Genomic DNA, 18,485 nt, shown 5'->3' on the forward strand with positions numbered 1-18,485 from the left:
CTGCGTTCTGAGTTCAGCGTCCAGAAGCCGTGTACTTTAACAGGTTAATCTCGTACCTTGTCTCCGTCAGTGGGCCAGATGGTCTTACAGAGGAACTGGGTACAGATGGCTGGCAGGAGGCTGATGCCCACTGTTAGAATGATGGTAAGCCACAGGTACGGCTGGCGGAGCGCGTTAGCGGCAACGCCTGCGAGAGAGGGGGAAAAAGAGAGAGCTGTTTATAATGTGGTCTAACCAACTCTTATATTTAATGCAAAATGTGTAGTTAATCAATGCGGTCCTCGGTTCTGGCTCACATCCATATCATCCCACATGAAGGGAAAATTCTGTGGAATATAATCTGCCGCTATATTATTATACTTTTCCACCACAGCACTGGGGAATTCATCCATTTGGTGATAAGACGATTAATTGCAGCTTAGCAGAGTCACAGGAAATCATTAAGATTGTTGTCGATTAGTTTAAAATGACAACATGCCTTGTGTTTATTCCTCCCTCTTGATACTCCAGGTCAATCGTTCAGACAGCCAGGAAATACTTTACACATATTCACACTTGAGAGGACGTTTTACACACCAGTGAATTTGAAGAACGATGGGAAGATGACGTGTATTCCCGCACTCTGGATGTCGAACATGATGCCGAAGTAAATAGCTATGCTGCCCAGGACGGCGAAGCAGTTCACGAACGTCCAATACGAGGTGTCCAAAGAGATCTGATAGGAGACAGGAAATGACATCAGGTTACAACAGACCGATAAGCGATCGTTACTGTTACTGCACAGATTTTCCGGATCAGCTACCTGCAGGCTGACTATCATGATAAGCGAGGACGAAGTGACCACGGCGAAGGACTGGTAATCGGACGGCGCCTCCCCGTCCTGACCCATCGTCTGCAGAAAAGCTCCGTACGGTATGAAGAAGATGAGAAGGGACGTGAAGATGCCGTGGAAGAGGCTGATGAAGAAGTTCTTGTAATTAAACAGCGCCCCCTGCTGTCCCGGAATGTACAACCTCGGAAAACGCAGACTCAGTTTGTCGTTCACGTCCTACGTCGAGAAATAAAATTAATGTTCTAGTTACGATGCAGAACGTTCTTTTTTCGTAGGAGGTAAGATAAAGCAGAAATGTCACCTGATCCAGCAGTCCAACGAGCAGGACAGGTAAACTGCTGTACAACACGTTGTAAAGGGTGATGAACCAATCTTCATAGGCAATCTAATAAAAAAAAATATATAATAACAAAACTGCAGTCAATTACAGAGACCGGTACTATTAAAGCAATAAATGATGACGTGAGAGAAAATAATCAATTAAAGGGGAAGTGTGATGATTTGTCCCTCACTTGTGCGGAGTATCCACTGAAGAACGAGTACCAGAAGTGAACCAGGGTGAAGGCGAAGTTCTTGTAAAAGAAGAAGCGCAGGAACTTGCACATGCGGATGTAGGACCAGCGGCCGTGCACCAGCAGGAGGCGCTGGAGGTAGCGGAACTGAGCGAGAGCGTAGTCACTGGACATCACGGCCTGCATGCCTTCCTGCCCGCTGATGCCCACACCGATGTCTGCAGCTGCGCAGAGACAAAGAGAAAAGAATTGCAGTGTTGGATAATGATAAAAATGTTCAGATCCTTTCTTTTTCTTTTTCCCTCACTCTTTATCATGTTGACGTCGTTGGCTCCGTCGCCGATGGACAGAGTGACGGCCTTCTTGTATTTCTTCACCAGGCTCACCACGTTGGCCTTCTGCTTGGGGGTGACACGGCAGCAGATGACGGCGCTGCACTCACAGGCCATGTCCACGAAGTCACGTTGCCTCATTTCCTTCTCCAAGTCGTTCATCGGTTGGCCGTCCTGAGGGTTGGCGGGGGGAACGCGCTTACCGAGGCGGCGCAGACGCAGGCGTCGACGCTTCTTCTTCTTCTCGTATAGAATCTCGTTCTGTTGATCACAGAGAGTGAGAGAGAGAGAGAGAGAGAGAGAGAGAACGGAAATCAATGCCGATGTTTTTTAGATATCAGTCGTCTTGCTTCGAAAACATCTATACGACTAGGCTGCAACACATAAGGTAGTTCAGTGTCTTTCTCTCTTTCTGTCTCTTTCTCTCTCTCTTTGTGTGTCTGCCTCTCCCTCTATCCATCATTCTGATTGAGATCGAGAGACAAACTTTCTTTCTTTCTCTCTCGTCTGTCTGTCTATCTTTTGCTCTCTCTCTCTCTCTTTCACACTCTCTCTCTATTCTTAGCCGTCTATCTATCCGTCTCGCTCTTTCACTCTCTGCCATGTCTGTCGCTCGGTTTCCTTTCTGTCTTACTCTGTATCTCAATTTCAGTCTCATTCCCTCTCTCTCTCTCTGTGGAATGGAAAAGTTGCTTTCTCTCTTTCTCTCTCTAGCTCTCTTTCTATCCATCTCTCTCTATTTCACTCTGCCATGTCTGTCACTCTGTTTCCCTTCTGTCTTTCTGTCTCACTCCTTCTGTCTGTCTCGATTTTCAGTCCTTCCCTCTCTCACTGTGGATGTTAATGTTAATGGAAAAGTTGCACTCTCCCTCTCGCACTCTCTCTATTTTTAGCTCTCTATCTATCTGTTTATCTCTCTCTCTTTAATTCTGCCATGTCTGTCACCCTGTTTTCCTATTGTCTTTTTGGCTCATTCCTTCTTTCTGTCTCCATTTTCAGTCTCATTCCTTCTCTCTCTCTGTTGATTTCAAATGGAAAAGTTGCTTTCACTCAGTCCCTTGCTCTCTCTCCCTCTCTCTTTTTAGCTGTCTCTCTCTCTCTCTCAATCAAGAAACACTCTGACAATCCTGAATAAAATTTCTTCTCTTACCAGCCAGCCTCCAGTAATGATGAGAGCGTTCTTGCCAGATTCAGGGAAAAATGGCTCATGGGACTTGTTCTTGCGTGACGATCCTGTCTCGTTCCTCCGGTTTGCCTGTCTGTCTGAGAGCTTCTGACTGCAAGGAGGAAAAGATAGAATTGACAATATAGGTAAGACACTTCATTCTCATTCTCATTCTCATTCTCATTCTCATCCTCTCTCTCTCTCTCTCTCTCACACACACACACTTTCACAGAAACAAAAGATGTGTATAAACCGTCAGGATGCTTACTTTACATTCTCTCCATAGTGAATAGTCATGTCATCCGTCAACAGCTCACAAGAATACCCGATGTTCTCAGCGGTCTCTGATAAACCAAGAAACACACTCATTACCCATGCGCTAAACTAAAAAGACATTTTAAGACAAAGACTGGCCACCAACCTTTCTTGTCTCCAGTTAGAACCCAAATTTTGATCTCAGCCCTGGCCAGGTTGGCGATGGTCTCAGGAACTCCATCTTGAAGCTTGTCTTCGATGGCAGTGGCACCGATCAGCTTTACAAAACAAAGAAACAAAACGAAGTCATCTAAACAAAGTCATCTGAGAAATGCACGAGTTTCCACGATGGAGGAAATCGAATGAACACGAAGCACATGGTCAGTGTATCGGAGTGGAGAGTGAAAAACGTCCCACGTCGAACCTGAGGCATTTACAGGGGGCATTTTTCTAAATATAGACGGGCTCAGATTCACCCAGATGTTAAAGACAAATGTGACAGATGTTCAAACTCACAATGTCACCTGAGTCACAGGTTTTCCTTCTGTCCACATCTATATAATTTTTGGTCAAGTTATTTCAGTACAGTGTCCACTATACTGGAAATACATTTGCAGCCCTGCCCATTGATCGCTATTTTTGGAGTTCCTGGTGAGGCACCTCAGTTAAACTCTATGCAAAAGGAAGCTACTAGTTTCACATCATTGTTTGTCAGACGTCACCTTCTCCTACAGCAGAAGTCCACTGTCCACCTTCTCACTCTCAGTGGGTAAAAGATGCAGCGTTTTTCCTTAAGCTTGAGAAAATTATAGGGGTAACACCACTATTTATTTTTTAAATTATTTTTTAAATTATTATTATTATTATTATTATTATTATTTTATTTTCATTATTATTACATTTTTATTATTGTAAAACAAAAATGTGATTCTGTAATGTTCACCATTATGAGATTTATATATGCCACCAATAAAAAGACTTAAAAAAACAAAAGCAATGCACAACATATAGAACTTCAAAGCAACATGTTTACCATCAGGTTAGTCTCGATGAGCTCGTAGACGGTATCCAGAGCCTGCTCCCGGTCAGTCATGGCCACGCTGGCCTCCTTGTGTTTACGAGCCCATGACTCGAATTCCTCTTCAGTGATATCTTTATAACACAGGCACAAGGTGCGCAGGGTCTCGTTGGCAAAAATCTAAAAAAAAAAAACAATTATTTATATATTATATATATATATAAAATCATTTCAGGTCAGTTTCACAGCTTAGGCTTTAGTAATGATCTGCATAATAAACATAATGTCTGTGTTTAAGATGACGGTGAGGTTTACGGCGTATTAGCAGAAAGTTAAGGACCTTAGTCATTCTATAGTGTGATGATCCTGTAGACCTGATTCAGATATCATCATCATCATCATCATCATCATCATCTCTGACCTGATATGGCACATGACTACATACACTGACCAGCCATAACATTATGACCACCGAGAGGTGAAGTGAATAAGACTGATGATCTCCTCATCATGGCACCTGTTAGTGGGTGGGATATATTACACAGTAAGTCAACATTTTGTCCTCAAAGTTGATGTGTTAGAAGCAGGAAAAATGGACAAGTGTAAGGATTTGAGTGAGTTTGACCAAGGGACGAACTGTAATGGCTAGATGACCGGATGAGAGCATCTCCAAAACACTTGTGGGGTGTTCCCGGTCTGCAGTGGTCAGTATCTATCAAAAGCGGTCCAAGAAAGGAACAGTGGTGAACCGGCGACAGGGTCATGGGCAGCCAAGGCTCACTGATGCACGTGGGGAGCGAAGGCTGACCCGTGTGATCCGATCCAACAGACGAGCTACTGTTACTCAAATTGCTGAAGAAGTTAATGCTGGTTCTGATAGAAAGGTGTCAGAATACACAGTGCAGGACGGGTCAGGGCTGTTTTAGCGGCAAAAGGGGGACTGACACAATATTAGTTAGGTGGTCATAATATTATGCCTGATCAGTGTATTATAAGATTGAATATGTTATATACAACAGGATATGAGATCACACTAACTTCCAGAGCTGTCTCTGTGGTGTCTCGGTGCAGGGTGGAAGGACTGAGGCGCTGGTAGATCACCGTATCTGCTCCCTTACAATACAGCCGGATACGTCCATCTGGAAACCGCACTGAACAGAGGGGAAAAAAAGAGTATTAAAGTGTTTATTCACAAAAACTAGCTTTTTTATTTATTTATTTTTATTTATTTTTTTTACATATCATATCTGCAGCACTAACTACCACAGTACTGACATTTATATAATCGATTTCAATAGTAATTTCACCGAGATGTCTTTTTCTACTTGTTCTTTTATTAGACTGTAATTTACACACACACACACACACACACACACGAGAGATGCAGCAGAACAACAAACAATGTAAAAAGGATACAAAGGTCAGTTTCAAGAAATCCAGATCTATTAATATTCAAACAGGAAAACAATAATTTCCTGTCACACTGGTGAAGTAAACACAGAGTTAAAAAGAGTTAAACACGGAGTTAAACACGGAGTTAAACACAGAGTTAAACAGAGTTAAACACGGAGTTAAACACGGAGTTAAACACTGAGTTAAACACGGAGTTAAACACGGAGTTAAACACAGAGTTAAACACAGAGTTAAACACAGAGTTAAACAGAGTTAAACAGAGTTAAACAGAGTTAAACACGGAGTTAAACAGAGTTAAACACGGAGTTAAACAGAGTTAAACACAGAGTTAAACACAGAGTTAAACAGAGTTAAACACGGAGTTAAACACGGAGTTAAACACAGAGTTAAACAGAGTTAAACAGAGTTAAACAGAGTTAAACATGGAGTTAAACACTGAGTTAAACAGAGTTAAACACTGAGTTAAACACAGAGTTAAACAGAGTTAAACACAGAGTTAAACACAGAGTTAAACACGGAGTTAAACACGGAGTTAAACAGAGTTAAACATGGAGTTAAACATGGAGATAAACACTGAGTTAAACAGAGTTAAACAGAGTTAAACACGGAGTTAAACACAGAGTTAAACAGAGTTAAACACGGAGTTAAACACGGAGTTAAACACGGAGTTAAACACGGAGTTAAACACGGAGTTAAACACAGAGTTAAACAGAGTTAAACACGGAGTTAAACACTGAGTTAAACACGGAGTTAAACACGGAGTTAAACACGGAGTTAAACACAGAGTTAAACACGGAGTTAAACAGAGTTAAACACAGAGTTAAACACAGAGTTAAACAGAGTTAAACAGAGTTAAACACGGAGTTAAACACGGAGTTAAACACGGAGTTAAACACTGGATCTGATTTAAGGAATAAAACTCTTCAGATTCTGTTACTTCCCTGACATTGACTTTCCTAAGTGTTTTATTCCTTTATACTACAGAAATCTGCCCAATTTTTTTATTTATTAATGAATAACACATTGTACTTTTTAATCCACTTATTACTTCTAGGTATAACTTACACTATATTGCCAAAAGTTTTGGGACACCCCTCCAAATCATTGAATTCAGGTGTTGTTTTTCAGGGGTTGGGCTTGGTCCGTTAGTTCCAGTGAAAGGAACTCTAAAGACATTTTGGACAATTTCATGCTTTGTGGGAACAGTTTGGGGATGACCGCTTCCTGTTCCAACATGACTGTACACCAGTGCACAAAGCAAGGTCCATAAAGACATGGATGAGTGAGTTTGGTGTGGAGGAACTTGACTGGCCTGCACAGAGTCCTGACCTCAACCCCATAGAACACTTTTGGGATGAATTTGAGCGGAGACTGTGAGCCAGGCCTTCTTGTCCAACATCAGTGCCTGACCTCACAAATGTGCTTCTAGAGGAATGGGTTTCAGTCAGGTTGAGGTCAGGATTCTGTGCAGGCCAGTCAAGTTCCTCCACACCAAATGTCTTTATTTGGTGTGCAGTCATGGTGGAACAGGAAGGGGTCAACCCCAAATGTTCACACAAAGTTGGGAGCATGAATCTGTCCAAAATGTCTTGGTATGAAGCGGAAGCATTAAGAGTTCCTTTCACAGGAACTAAGGGGCCAAACCCTGAATTTAACCATTTTGGAAGGGTGTCCCAAAACTTTTGGCAATATAGTGTTTATTATAGCAGCTACATACACTCATTCGCTCACTGGCCTCTCTATTTTTCTCTCTATTGTCATAAATAAGTCAATATATTGAGCTTGCCATGAAACGGAGAGTCGAAGACTTCCCGATGATGGAAATCGAACAGCGTTACAAAGCTCTGACACTGGAGTCTCCTTCCATACATGCAGAAAACACCATATCAACATTTATTCTGCTTATGTAGAGGGTTCGCCATAACACAATCTATTACTATAGAAACGATGATAATGTATTAATACGAGTCCGTTAACATAAAGCTGCGATTCGTCTTCAAGCCCTGAAGTTGTTATCAGTGCCGCTTTAACAGAAGCACATTCTGACCAATCAGAACGAAGACTGCTTCTTTAAATCAGATTTTCTAAAAGAACCCCTAAAACAGCCTCCGTATCAGGATTACTGTGATTCTGAGTGGTGAATACGTCAGACTGTCAGACTGAGTGTTTGTGGCTGGTGTGGGTTGATAAGGGCAACAGCACAAGTGCTGTGAAAATACTTTGGCTTCAAAGCAAATAAGCCTGGCAAGCCAAATCATAGCAGGCCAGTATGCAAAAGATCTTAGTGAGCAGAACAGACCCGGAGTGCTGAAAACCAACACACTGTGTACACCAATGAGATGAGATTTTCTTTTTTATTAAGAGCAGCAGCAGAAGCGACCGAATTTTTCAGAAGAAAATTCACGTGAGCTGTTCCTCCACAACGAAACAAACGAGTAAGATAAAGATGATGATGAAGAGTACTCACAGACAACAGACATGCGTTTCCGGTCGCTGTTGAAGTCGAGGAGAGCGAGCACCTCGTACGTGGCCTCTTTTCCCATCTCGCTGATGGTGATGGTGTCCTGCGTGCGTGAGAGGTACACGAAACCAAAGCAGCGAGCCGCTGTGACCAGAGCACCTTCATCTGGAGACGCAGCCTGATACACCAGCTCACCTGAGGAACATCATTATCATCATCATCATCACGAGATTGTTGGAGCTGACGGAAACGACAGATACGCCAGAATCAAAAACGTTTGTGTTTTAGGTTTTCTCACCGTCCTTCTGCTCCACCATGACAGTATGGCAGAGCGAGAGCAGCTTGAAGAACTCCAGCATGTCCGGGTCACTTTTGGAGCGGATGAGGGAAACGAGGTGATTGTCGGTGAACTGGAACGTTCTGTCGGCGTATTTGTTCCAGCTGAAGTCGACCAGCTGCAGAGAGAGGATTCAAATGATCATGAGCCACCAGAACAGGCTTTCTGACTGAAGGTACAAATGCTTTAAAAAAGACAGGAAAGTAACGAGATGGTCAGTACATTTGGACGGTCCTGGGGCGACCCGTCTTTGCTTGCCGGATTTCCTGTAGATCAGGAAAAAAAAAAGAGGCACGTTATTGCATAAAACACGGCATTCTATTTCTGTACAGCGGTATTTCTGCCTGAAGAATTGGTGCGGTTGGGTTTCTGTGTCTCTGTTCTCGCAAAAAAGAAAGCCGGAATAATCACCTGGGATGTGCTCTTATAGAAAAATAATCAAGGTGCTTCCAATTATTCCAATTATTTTGCGAGAGAGAGAGAGAGAGAGAGACAGAGAACGGAAGGGAGAGAGAGAGAGAGACAGAGACAGAGAAAGGGAGAGAGAGAAAAAAGGGAGAGAGGAGTACATGAGAAAGGGAGAGGGTGAGAGAAAGAGGGCGAGAGAGAGCAAGAGAAAGCCAATAAAGAAAGAGAGAGAGAGAGAGAGAGAGAGAGAGACAGAGACGGCGGGAGGGAGAGAGAGACAGAGACAGAAAGAGAGAGGAGTACATGAGAAAGGTAGAGGGTGAGAGAAAGAGGGCGAGAGAGAGCAAGAGAAAGCCAACAAAGAAAGAGAGAGAGAGAGAGAGAGAGAGAGAGAGAGAGCAGTTAAAGAGAGAGCGGTACAAACGTGACCGTTTGTCTCTTTGTGACCGTGTGACTCGACCTGTGGTTATTGAATTACTCTGAAACATAAACCTGACAACCTGTTTCTCAAAATATAAACACAAACACACACGCACACACACAAACACACACACACACATTGCTAGTGTGCAACATTATCTCAAAAACCCATCTCACTAAAACAGGGTCCAAACAAACACACGTGAGCCGAGACCCAGGGATCGAGTGCCTTATGAAGTTAGTCCTGGAGTTAAGCTTTGCAAACTGACCTTTGTTTAGTGTAATAACACACTGTGCAGGTTTGGTCAGGCCGAGGATCAGGTACAGGGTGCACACGGCCCTGTGCTTAACATCTACTACGACTTCAATCTCCTTTTGGTTTTACTTTTGAATAATTCAGACTTTTCAGAAGCTCAGACGGCATGAGTGAGATGTCCAAGAGGAATTATCCCTCTGTGACCGACAGTGACCATCAAACAGCTCATGTTTAACCACAGAAGGATTACACTTTTAATCCCTCGGTGACGCTGCGATACTCTTACCGTACGTCTGGCCGCTGATGGTGCACTTCTTGAAGGCCATGATGTTTTGCGTGAGAGTTCCCGTCTTGTCCGAGAAGATGTACTCGATCTGGCCGAGCTGCTCGTTCAGGGTGGTGGTGCGAGCCTTGGCTGGAGTGTCCTTCTCAGCGTAGTACATCTGCAGATCCCAGTTTATGAACTTACTCTGACCCAGACGAATCACCTCCACACTGAGGGAGAGAGACGGGGAGAGAGAGAGAGAGAGAGAGGGAGCAAGAGCAAGAGAAAGAGAGAGACAGATAAAGGGAGAGGGACCGAGAGAGAGAGAGAGCATGAGAGCGTGAGAAAGAGAGAGGGAGAGTGTGAGAGCAAGAGAGAGAGAGCATGAGAGTGTGAGAAAGAGAGAGAGAGAGAGAGAGAGAGAGAGAGAGGGAGGATGGGAGAGCAAGAGAGAAAGAGAGAACATGAGAATGAAAAAAACAGAGAGAGCGCAAGAGCATGACGGCGAGAGAGAGACAGACAGACAGACAGAGAGAGAACGGGAGGGGGAGAGAGAGGAAAAGGGTGAGAGTGCGAGAGAGAGTGAAAGAAAGAGAGAGAGAGCAAGGGAGAGAGGAGAACATGAGAAAGGGAGAGGGTGAGAGACAGTGTAAAAGAGAGAGAGAGAGAGAGAGAGAGACAGAGGAGCACATAAGAAAGGGAGAGGGTGAGAGAAACAGCGAGAGAGAGAGAGTGAGCAAGAGAGAACATGACAAAAAGACAGGTTGAGAGAAAGAGGGAGAGAAAGAGAGCAAGAGAGAGGGAAAGATCGAGAGAGGAGCACATGAGAAAGGGAGAGGGTGAGAAAAAGAGAGGGGGGGAGAGGGAGAGGGGGACATGGAAACAGTTATTGCTGAATATTAGAAGTTAAAGCTCTTTAATGTGTAAGTAATAAAACACTTGGGGGTGTGGCGTTTTAGGAAAATTAATCAACAATAGCCCAGTGTGTCTAGGAATTTACAAATGCGATATTTCTAATCGATGGTAAAAAATAAAAAGATAAAGATAAATATATCTACCTAACATAGAGGGAGATGGGGACCATGGTGTTGAGGACGATGATGTAGCCCCAGAAGGTGAGGAAGCCTCTGTAGGAGGATGTGTAGTTCTGTCCATCATACAGATACCAGGCCTTACCGCCGATCTCCTCGTACCAGAAGGTGTGTCCGATCGCCAGTCCGGCACAGATCAGGATCAGCATCACGAAGATCTTCACCCAGCCCAGACAACACCGTGTTAACAACTCTTATCATCAATCACACGCAATCAGCATCAAGGGAATCGTCTGGTTCCGTAGGTCTTACCGTGTACACCATGTAGTTCATGAGGTAGTCTATCCTGGTGCGCTTGAACCTGGTCTTTCCGCCGTTCCTCATGATCTTAGTGTCGGCTCCTGGAGAAGGGATAAGATATAATAATCACTAGGTACAACTCTAATAAATAAATAAAACACAAGCTGGACAGGTCGAGGAGTCGTATTTCTGAGGATGCTCCTCTGTATACGGTCAGTGTGAGTAATATTCCGAACCTGCATATATGACGATTCCGCGGCATTCCTCCGTGTTCCGGATCTTGCAGCCGCGGAGCAGGATGTTATCCAGTTCGACCGGGTACGCATCGTTCTTCCACCTCATCGTGCCTGTGAACTTATCCAAGCGGTTATTCGGTTCCTCGCAAATGATCATGGCTGAAAGAGAGAAGAAGCAAGTGTGAGAAACCGGATACAGACATTTTTCCGTAATCTTTCCCAGCTTGGATACACGCAGACACAACAGGGTTGTTACTGTATAGAAACAGAGAAATGAATTGTTTTTAGTAATAAAGGCTCAGGAGTTTACCATCGAAATCCGCCAGCTGTCTCTCCTCCTGCAGTTTCTCATGGGTCACCTTCAAACCCATCTTAAACTTCAGATTCGTCTCACTGGGAAAAGAAGGAATGATGATCAAAAATGAGTTTTTAATTCCACAATTTATTTTACCGTATGTTCAATAAACGCACTGGCTCTTTAAACCAGACCGGTATTGCAGGTCAGAATCGTCTTTTGTTTGAGTCACGACGACGCCGGACTGCCGCTGACCGTTTGGTCAATTAAAGGTTATGAATGCTCAGATGAGTTTCTGTCTCATTAATGAAACCCAAGATGGACACGAACAAGGAAAGCCAATATTGACTGTTCAGGGATTGCGTGCAGCAGAATGGAATAGAGGGAAATATTATACTGAAAACATTCCACCTTTAAAAGGCTGGAAAAAACAACAGAGGCATGTGTGTCATCTACTTTTGTCAAGTATTTAAAACACCCTCAAATCAAACATTTGTCCATTTGGCTAAGAGCGTTGGTGTGTGTTTCGTTTAAGCAGCATAATGTATATAAATATGTGAAATAATACATCCTGTAATGTGCATTTATCCCTACACAGGTATTATCATTAACATTAATATTAAAATAAAACATTTTGGGTTTAAAAGCTAGATATAAAATTTATATATATATATATATATTTTTTAAAAATTTCCTTTTATCTTCTAGTTGTCTTTATTTTGTCCAATCTTAAATGAGAAGATTCCCTTTTTTGCACAAATGGATTTATTTACAGATTTATTCCTAATGTTAAAGTTTAAAAAGGCTTTAAAGAGCAGTGACATGTGCTTCCTGTATTTTTCCTCTTTGTTGAATGTTTAACACACACCCTCACATCAAACATTTGGCTAACATCAGGACAGATTCTGAACGTTATCCGAGCGTGTCAGGGTTCTGTTCACGAGACATGATGCAGAAATGATTTATTATACTCTATTATACATTCATTTGTTATTAATATGGTATAGGATGTACCGTTTTCAGGGTATTAACATTCTTAATAAGAGTAATATTTCTGATTCAATTGAATCAGAGCTATACTTAATAGGAGTTGGAGTCGGTGTTAACAGAGTCAGAGTCAATCTTAAAAGAGACATTTTCAAAAGAGATGTTTCTAATGATGACATCCTTAAAGGCTTGTTTGTAACAGTCGCTCTTAACGGAGTTATCTTAACAGAGTCGTTTTTAACAGAACCGCTCTCAATAGAGTCTGAGTCGTTCTTAACAGAGTCATTCATAACAGAGTCAGTCGTTCTTAACAGAGCCAGAGTCGTTCTTAACAGAATCATTCATAAGCTTCAGAGTCGTTCTTAAGAGAGTCATTTATAAAAGAATCAGAGTCGTTCTTAACAGAATCATTCATAAGAGTCATTCTAAACATAGTCAGTCATAACAGAGTCAGAGTCGTTCTAAACAGTCATTCATAACACAGACAGAGTCATTCTTAAAGTCAGTCGTTCTTAAGAGAGTCATTTATAAAAGAATCAGCGTCGTTCTTAACAGAAGCATTCATAACAGAATCAGAGCCGTTCTTAACAGAGTAAGAGTCGTTCTCAACAGAGTCAGAGCCGTTCTCAACAGAGTCAGAGTCGTTCTCAACAGATTTGTTCTTAACAAAGTCAGAGTTATTCTTAAGAGAGTCAGAGTCATTTTAAGAGAATCATTCCTAACAGAATCTGAGTCATTTTTAATGGATTTGTTCTTCAATTTCATTAGTATGTATTCTTGGTCTCGCTCACGGCACATGTGAATGACGGTGTGTATGTTACACGGTGTGTATGTTTTTGGATTAATAAATAACGCAGGTTTGCAAATAAAAGAAAGAAAAAGATGGATTTGCGAACAGAAATGAACAGAAGCAGGAGTTTCTTACCCATCCAGTTCTGCTGTCTCTACATAGCACAGGCTGTTTGGCTCAGAGCTGGACAATAACAAAATGTCAGCCTACACGAGGTAAATGAAACGAAATTAAAATGAAACCATGGATTAAACAAGCAAGCAGATGTAGAAACAGAAAACGTGAACTAAAAAAACAAAAGGGTTAGACTCTGAGATAAAAAAAAAAGCTTCGGCAGATCCTACAGCTCGTATAGTGAATGAAGAGTCTTACAGGAATGAAGTCGTTTTTCTTTAATCGGACCACGTCGCCAACTTGAATGTCCATCCACTTGGCCTCCTGAAAGCTGGAGTGAAAAAACACGGCTTAAAGACACAGACAGGAGCAACGTTGCACCAAAAACCCCCCAAAAATTGCAAAAATTCGCGAGCTGCCTCTACTCATCATTCTCCTGAGCCATTAACAAGTTCCTGAGCTCTCCATCACCAACCTGCCATTGAGAAGCACCTCGCACTTCCTGTTGTTGATCTCCTTGTCTAACCTGTGACGAGCCTGTGAGCGAAAGGCAGAACTTCACATTAAAACCTTCACGGTTCATCACTTTAAATCCTCTTCATAGATATAAACCCAGACTTACCAGGTCATCCATCAGATCTTTGATGGCGGTGATGCCGAGCACCAGCACCAGGGGCACCAATGTGGTGTACCAGGGCAGCGTGGAGATTTGTGGGATGATCTGTTTAATACAAAAAAAGGAGAAGAAAAAACAATGCAGAAGAATGACGTTACTATTCAACTAATTACTCATGGGATCTCTCATGAACAAAAACATGAACAATATATATGATTATATATCAAGTCCTAAAAGCTGTACATGCTAAAGGGCTAAAGGTAGAAGGTATAAATGTTCAGTATTTCCTTATTATTATAAGTGAGAACAAATAAAAAATTACTTAATTAGCCCTGTATAAATAAAATCTTTATTTTCCCATTTCCCATTCCAGCATCACTGTAAAGTGCAGTAACCCTACAGAAGCTTAATACTGACTCTGCATGCTCACAATGCAGCTATAAATAAATAAATAAATAAATAAATAAATAAATATACACAAAGGATCCAAGCTACTGATTTATCCAGCCTATTCTTAGTCAATTACATTTCTATGAAAAAAACAGATTTTCTTTTTTTCTCATTACACTTGAACACTAATTATAAATTAAAATCATGCCTACATTTTATTTTGTTGCCTTTCTAGGAGTTAAAATCGAATCAAATCTACATATGAACATGATCTCTGGACAAAGACGACCGAGTAGCTCTGCTCGTAGTCAGCATTTCATTAAAGTATCTTTGAGTCGGTTTTTATAAAGAATTTAAACAAATTCCAACAACAGAAGGTGATGCGATTTGTTCTATTTGTATGTAAAAAATAAAAAAGTTAATAAAAAAAATTAATTAATTAATAAATAATAAAATAAATAAATAAAAGTAAGTAAGTAAGTAAATAAAAAATAATAAAATAAATAAAGTAAGTAAATAAAATAAAATAAAATAAAATAAAATAAAATAAAATAAAATAAAATAAAATAAATAGGACCACTAAATCTTAACCTTTGCAAACTGAGTTGAAATAGTTATAAATTTGTTAAGTGGAAGAAATCTGCTTCTAATACGTGTTTAAGATCGAATTTTTTGACTTCTCTGGCTCTTTCACTTATAATTAAAGGCAAATTTTTCTAGAAAAAATGTAAAGAATCGATGTTGTGAGTGTGGACCGGCTGCATACCTGCAGGATCAGCAAGACCAGGAAGTAAAAGTTAGCTGCTCTTTTAAACTGCTCGAATAGGTTCAGGGGCAGGAAGGTGATGACGTTGTACTTATAGGTCCTGATGGCATTTCCCTGAAAAATAAATAACACAAAAATATCACAAAGATCCCTTCATTTGTATAAATCATTCAGAACAGATCAAATTCGTATAATTCACTCATCATGAAGCGTTTGGATTCTTCCTGATACAGCTGAGTCAGAGTGACTGACCGTCAGCGGCAATTATTAGGACAAAAGGCCATCAAGGAAGTGATACAGCGTTCCAGTTGAACAGGAAGCAGAAGCCTGAAATAGGCACTCCCTGTCTGTAACTTTATCTGACAGAGACAAAGTCCTTTATGTGAAGATCTGCTCGGAATATGATTTAATACAGCAAGCGTCTATTTACACAGTATTCATAATTAATGCAGAATTATAAGAAATCATTCATAAAAATAAGATCACATGCATTAGTCATTAATCCCAGTTGCATATTTAACATATTAGAAGGTCATTATTATTCTTTGCCTAACTATGACTGGGGTTTGATAAAAACCTGTTGCAAAATAATTGCTGCTGCTGCTCGTGTTTCAGTATGGAGAAATATTTTTATTTTTTTTGTTTAGCACGTCATGCTGAAAAAAAGAAAAGAAAAATACTGAAGCTGATGAATCGAAACTCGGGTCTCGATCACGCGAGTCCTGCTGTAATTTGTTGTTGATTTTGAACTCTTATAGAATAACTCCTATATAGAAACACTCCTCTCCTTTCCTATCCTCTACACTCGTCTCCTTTCCTCTACACTCCTCTCTTATCCTCTACACTCATCTCCTTTCCCTCTACACTCGTCTCCTTTCCTCTACACTCCTCTCTTATCCTCTACACTCGTCTCCTTTCCCTTACACTCGTCTCCTTTCCTCTACACCCGTCTCCTTTCCCTCTACACTCGTCTCCTTTCCTCTACACCCGTCTCCTTTCCTCTCCACTCCTCTCTTATCCTCTACACTCATCTCCTTTCCCTCTACACTCATCTCCTTTCCTCTACACTCGTCTCCTTTCCCTCTACACTCGTCTCCTTTCCCTCTACACCCGTCTCCTTTCCCTCTACACCCGTCTCCTTTCCTCTCCACTCCTCTCCTTTCCCCTCCTTGCTCGGCTTCACACGCACACACACCTCTCTTTCGTAACCAACCAGCTTCAAGTTTTAATTTACCCACAAAAGACTGCAGACAGGATGCACTTACAGAGTACTTGCTCTTCTTGAAGCACAAAAACGTCTTCTTCTGGAATTCGGGAAGTTTGCAGAATTCTCTGTCGTTGGCTTTGACCTTCCATCCTGCTTCTGCGACTGAGAAGACAGCACAAAAGTGTAAATATCAAAGCAAAGTAATAAGCTTGAAATGCCCGGTGATTATTATAGAATGAAAACAATTCATTTTTGCTGAAACAGATAACGACGCTCCGAGTGTTCCCTAATCCATCATCCTGGTCTGATTCTGACGTCCCCACGGTAACGGAGCTTGAACTTGGCTCATACAAGTGAAACATTAGTTTAATTCTTTCTTGAAAGGAACAGACACTAACCGGGTTCTGGTGCCGGAGCGGCCGGCTGCACCTCTACCTCCTCCTCGGGCTCTATCTCGTCATCAGTCTCGTCATCACTGTATGGCATCACCTCATCGTCGGGGGTCAGGGACTCCTCCGAGTCCACACGTGGGCGACTCATCTTCACCGGTTGCACGCTATAGAGAGGGAGAAGGAACGAAGAACAAAATTATTATTTCCTGATACTTTTATAGACTTCTATGCATCACAACATACAGTAAAAATACCAATAATAACAGAGTATTTCATTAAAAAATACATTTTATAAAACACACAACATACATATATGCTGCTTCCTATCAGATGTTTTTTTTATATATTGATATTTTTAATGTATCCCAAATAAATTAACAAGGAAAAGGTGAATAAAAATAATTTAAAAAAATTTAATTTGTTGTTGTTATATACAAAAAACACTGATAAAAGAAAGAAATATTTTTTATTTAACATCTATAGAAAGCTTGAAAAAATAAGATTAATTTTTTATACTTTCATTTAATAATATTTTAATATTTTAAATTACCATTAAAAATTTTGAATACTTGAAAAAAATCGTGAATTTTTTAAAGATTCAGCAATGTTTGTTTTTTAATTAACTCAACAATTTCTAGTCAATATTTGTGATTTTCATATTCAAATATTTTTTGGAGAATTTTTTTTTTTTTTTAGTTCATTGATATTTTTAATCTACAGAAATCTCTAAGAGATAAAATATAAATTCCTAAAACTTTTATACTTTTATTTAGTAATATTTAAATATTTTAAATTAACAATTATTAGTTTTTTACAGATTTTTTTTTATAGATTTTTATATTCAAATATTTTTAGAGAATGTATTTTTTTTTTAGGTATTTTTTGGAGTTCACTGATATTTTTATTTAACATTTACAAAATAAACTGAACACTGAAAAGGAAAAATTCTAAACAAATTCAGTGTGAAATCTTCAAATCAATCTGCTTTAATATCAGAACTTATAATTGTTCCTTAAAATAAATATATTAATCACTTAACAAGCTACTTAAGCACAACACTAACAAAAGAAACTAAGAAATAAAAAATGCTACTTTTAGTACAAACTTTAAAGATGAAATCTTCTCCTTGAAATCAGAATTTCTAATCTTTTTTTTTTTTTTAAAAAAAGAAATAAAAAATACAGAAGACATCCCTGATAACGATCTTCTAACATGTTAAACAGAACAGCTTGAGGATCATTAATCAGAATAAATGTTTACTTGATGATGAAACACTAGAAATGATTCTGACGTTCAAACTCTCTTATCTCCAAAGTGCTGGGGTTGTGTAATATAACTCGAGCAGAACCCAAGAGCAACACGAAAGCAGATTTCAGCCCCATGAATCATCGTGTTCAAGCCTCCTACACATGGCCTTATGTTTGACCTGCAACGACGTTCTTCTAAAAACTCTCTCAGTGTTGAGAAGCACAATGCAAATAAAGCAGTGACCAGGGCAGGTTCTGCATATATGTAAAAAGGTGACGCAATGAGCTGATGTTTTCCGAGCTCTCGTTTGAAAAGAAATGAGAATCTCTGGACGCTAACCGTATATTAGCATCTATACGGGAAGGGTCATTAGGTGTAATTTAACCACTATGCTTTAATTATATCACTTTTGTTATGGTTCGTCAGAAATGTTTAAAAA

The 18,485-nt window shown here is 40.4% G+C and overlaps 1 protein-coding gene across 3 annotated transcripts in view; it reads right to left on the reverse strand.

Moving 5' to 3' along the window:
• Positions 1-18,485, reverse strand: part of atp8b1 (ATPase phospholipid transporting 8B1) — a 32,679-nt gene that overhangs the window by 1,355 nt on the left and 12,839 nt on the right. For all 3 annotated transcript variants that reach the window (XM_058415572.1, XM_058415574.1, XM_058415573.1), the window contains exons 2-27: positions 16,805-16,962; positions 16,465-16,568; positions 15,200-15,313; positions 14,050-14,148; positions 13,903-13,964; positions 13,686-13,758; positions 13,449-13,519; positions 11,552-11,634; positions 11,242-11,400; positions 11,018-11,106; positions 10,733-10,923; positions 9,696-9,904; positions 8,548-8,591; positions 8,287-8,443; positions 7,995-8,183; positions 5,153-5,265; positions 4,130-4,294; positions 3,263-3,374; positions 3,110-3,185; positions 2,827-2,953; positions 1,652-1,937; positions 1,345-1,568; positions 1,134-1,217; positions 803-1,048; positions 577-715; positions 57-187 (exon numbers count right to left, since the gene is read on the reverse strand). In XM_058415572.1, the coding sequence (XP_058271555.1) occupies positions 57-187; positions 577-715; positions 803-1,048; positions 1,134-1,217; positions 1,345-1,568; positions 1,652-1,937; positions 2,827-2,953; positions 3,110-3,185; positions 3,263-3,374; positions 4,130-4,294; positions 5,153-5,265; positions 7,995-8,183; positions 8,287-8,443; positions 8,548-8,591; positions 9,696-9,904; positions 10,733-10,923; positions 11,018-11,106; positions 11,242-11,400; positions 11,552-11,634; positions 13,449-13,519; positions 13,686-13,758; positions 13,903-13,964; positions 14,050-14,148; positions 15,200-15,313; positions 16,465-16,568; positions 16,805-16,946 (3,489 nt within the window). In that variant the 5' untranslated portion in view covers positions 16,947-16,962. The remainder of the gene's footprint in view (positions 1-56; positions 188-576; positions 716-802; positions 1,049-1,133; positions 1,218-1,344; positions 1,569-1,651; positions 1,938-2,826; positions 2,954-3,109; positions 3,186-3,262; positions 3,375-4,129; positions 4,295-5,152; positions 5,266-7,994; positions 8,184-8,286; positions 8,444-8,547; positions 8,592-9,695; positions 9,905-10,732; positions 10,924-11,017; positions 11,107-11,241; positions 11,401-11,551; positions 11,635-13,448; positions 13,520-13,685; positions 13,759-13,902; positions 13,965-14,049; positions 14,149-15,199; positions 15,314-16,464; positions 16,569-16,804; positions 16,963-18,485) is intronic.

Source organism: Hemibagrus wyckioides, linkage group LG18, assembly GCF_019097595.1.
Source record: "Hemibagrus wyckioides isolate EC202008001 linkage group LG18, SWU_Hwy_1.0, whole genome shotgun sequence".
In the NCBI taxonomy this organism is placed as follows: domain Eukaryota; kingdom Metazoa; phylum Chordata; class Actinopteri; order Siluriformes; family Bagridae; genus Hemibagrus; species Hemibagrus wyckioides.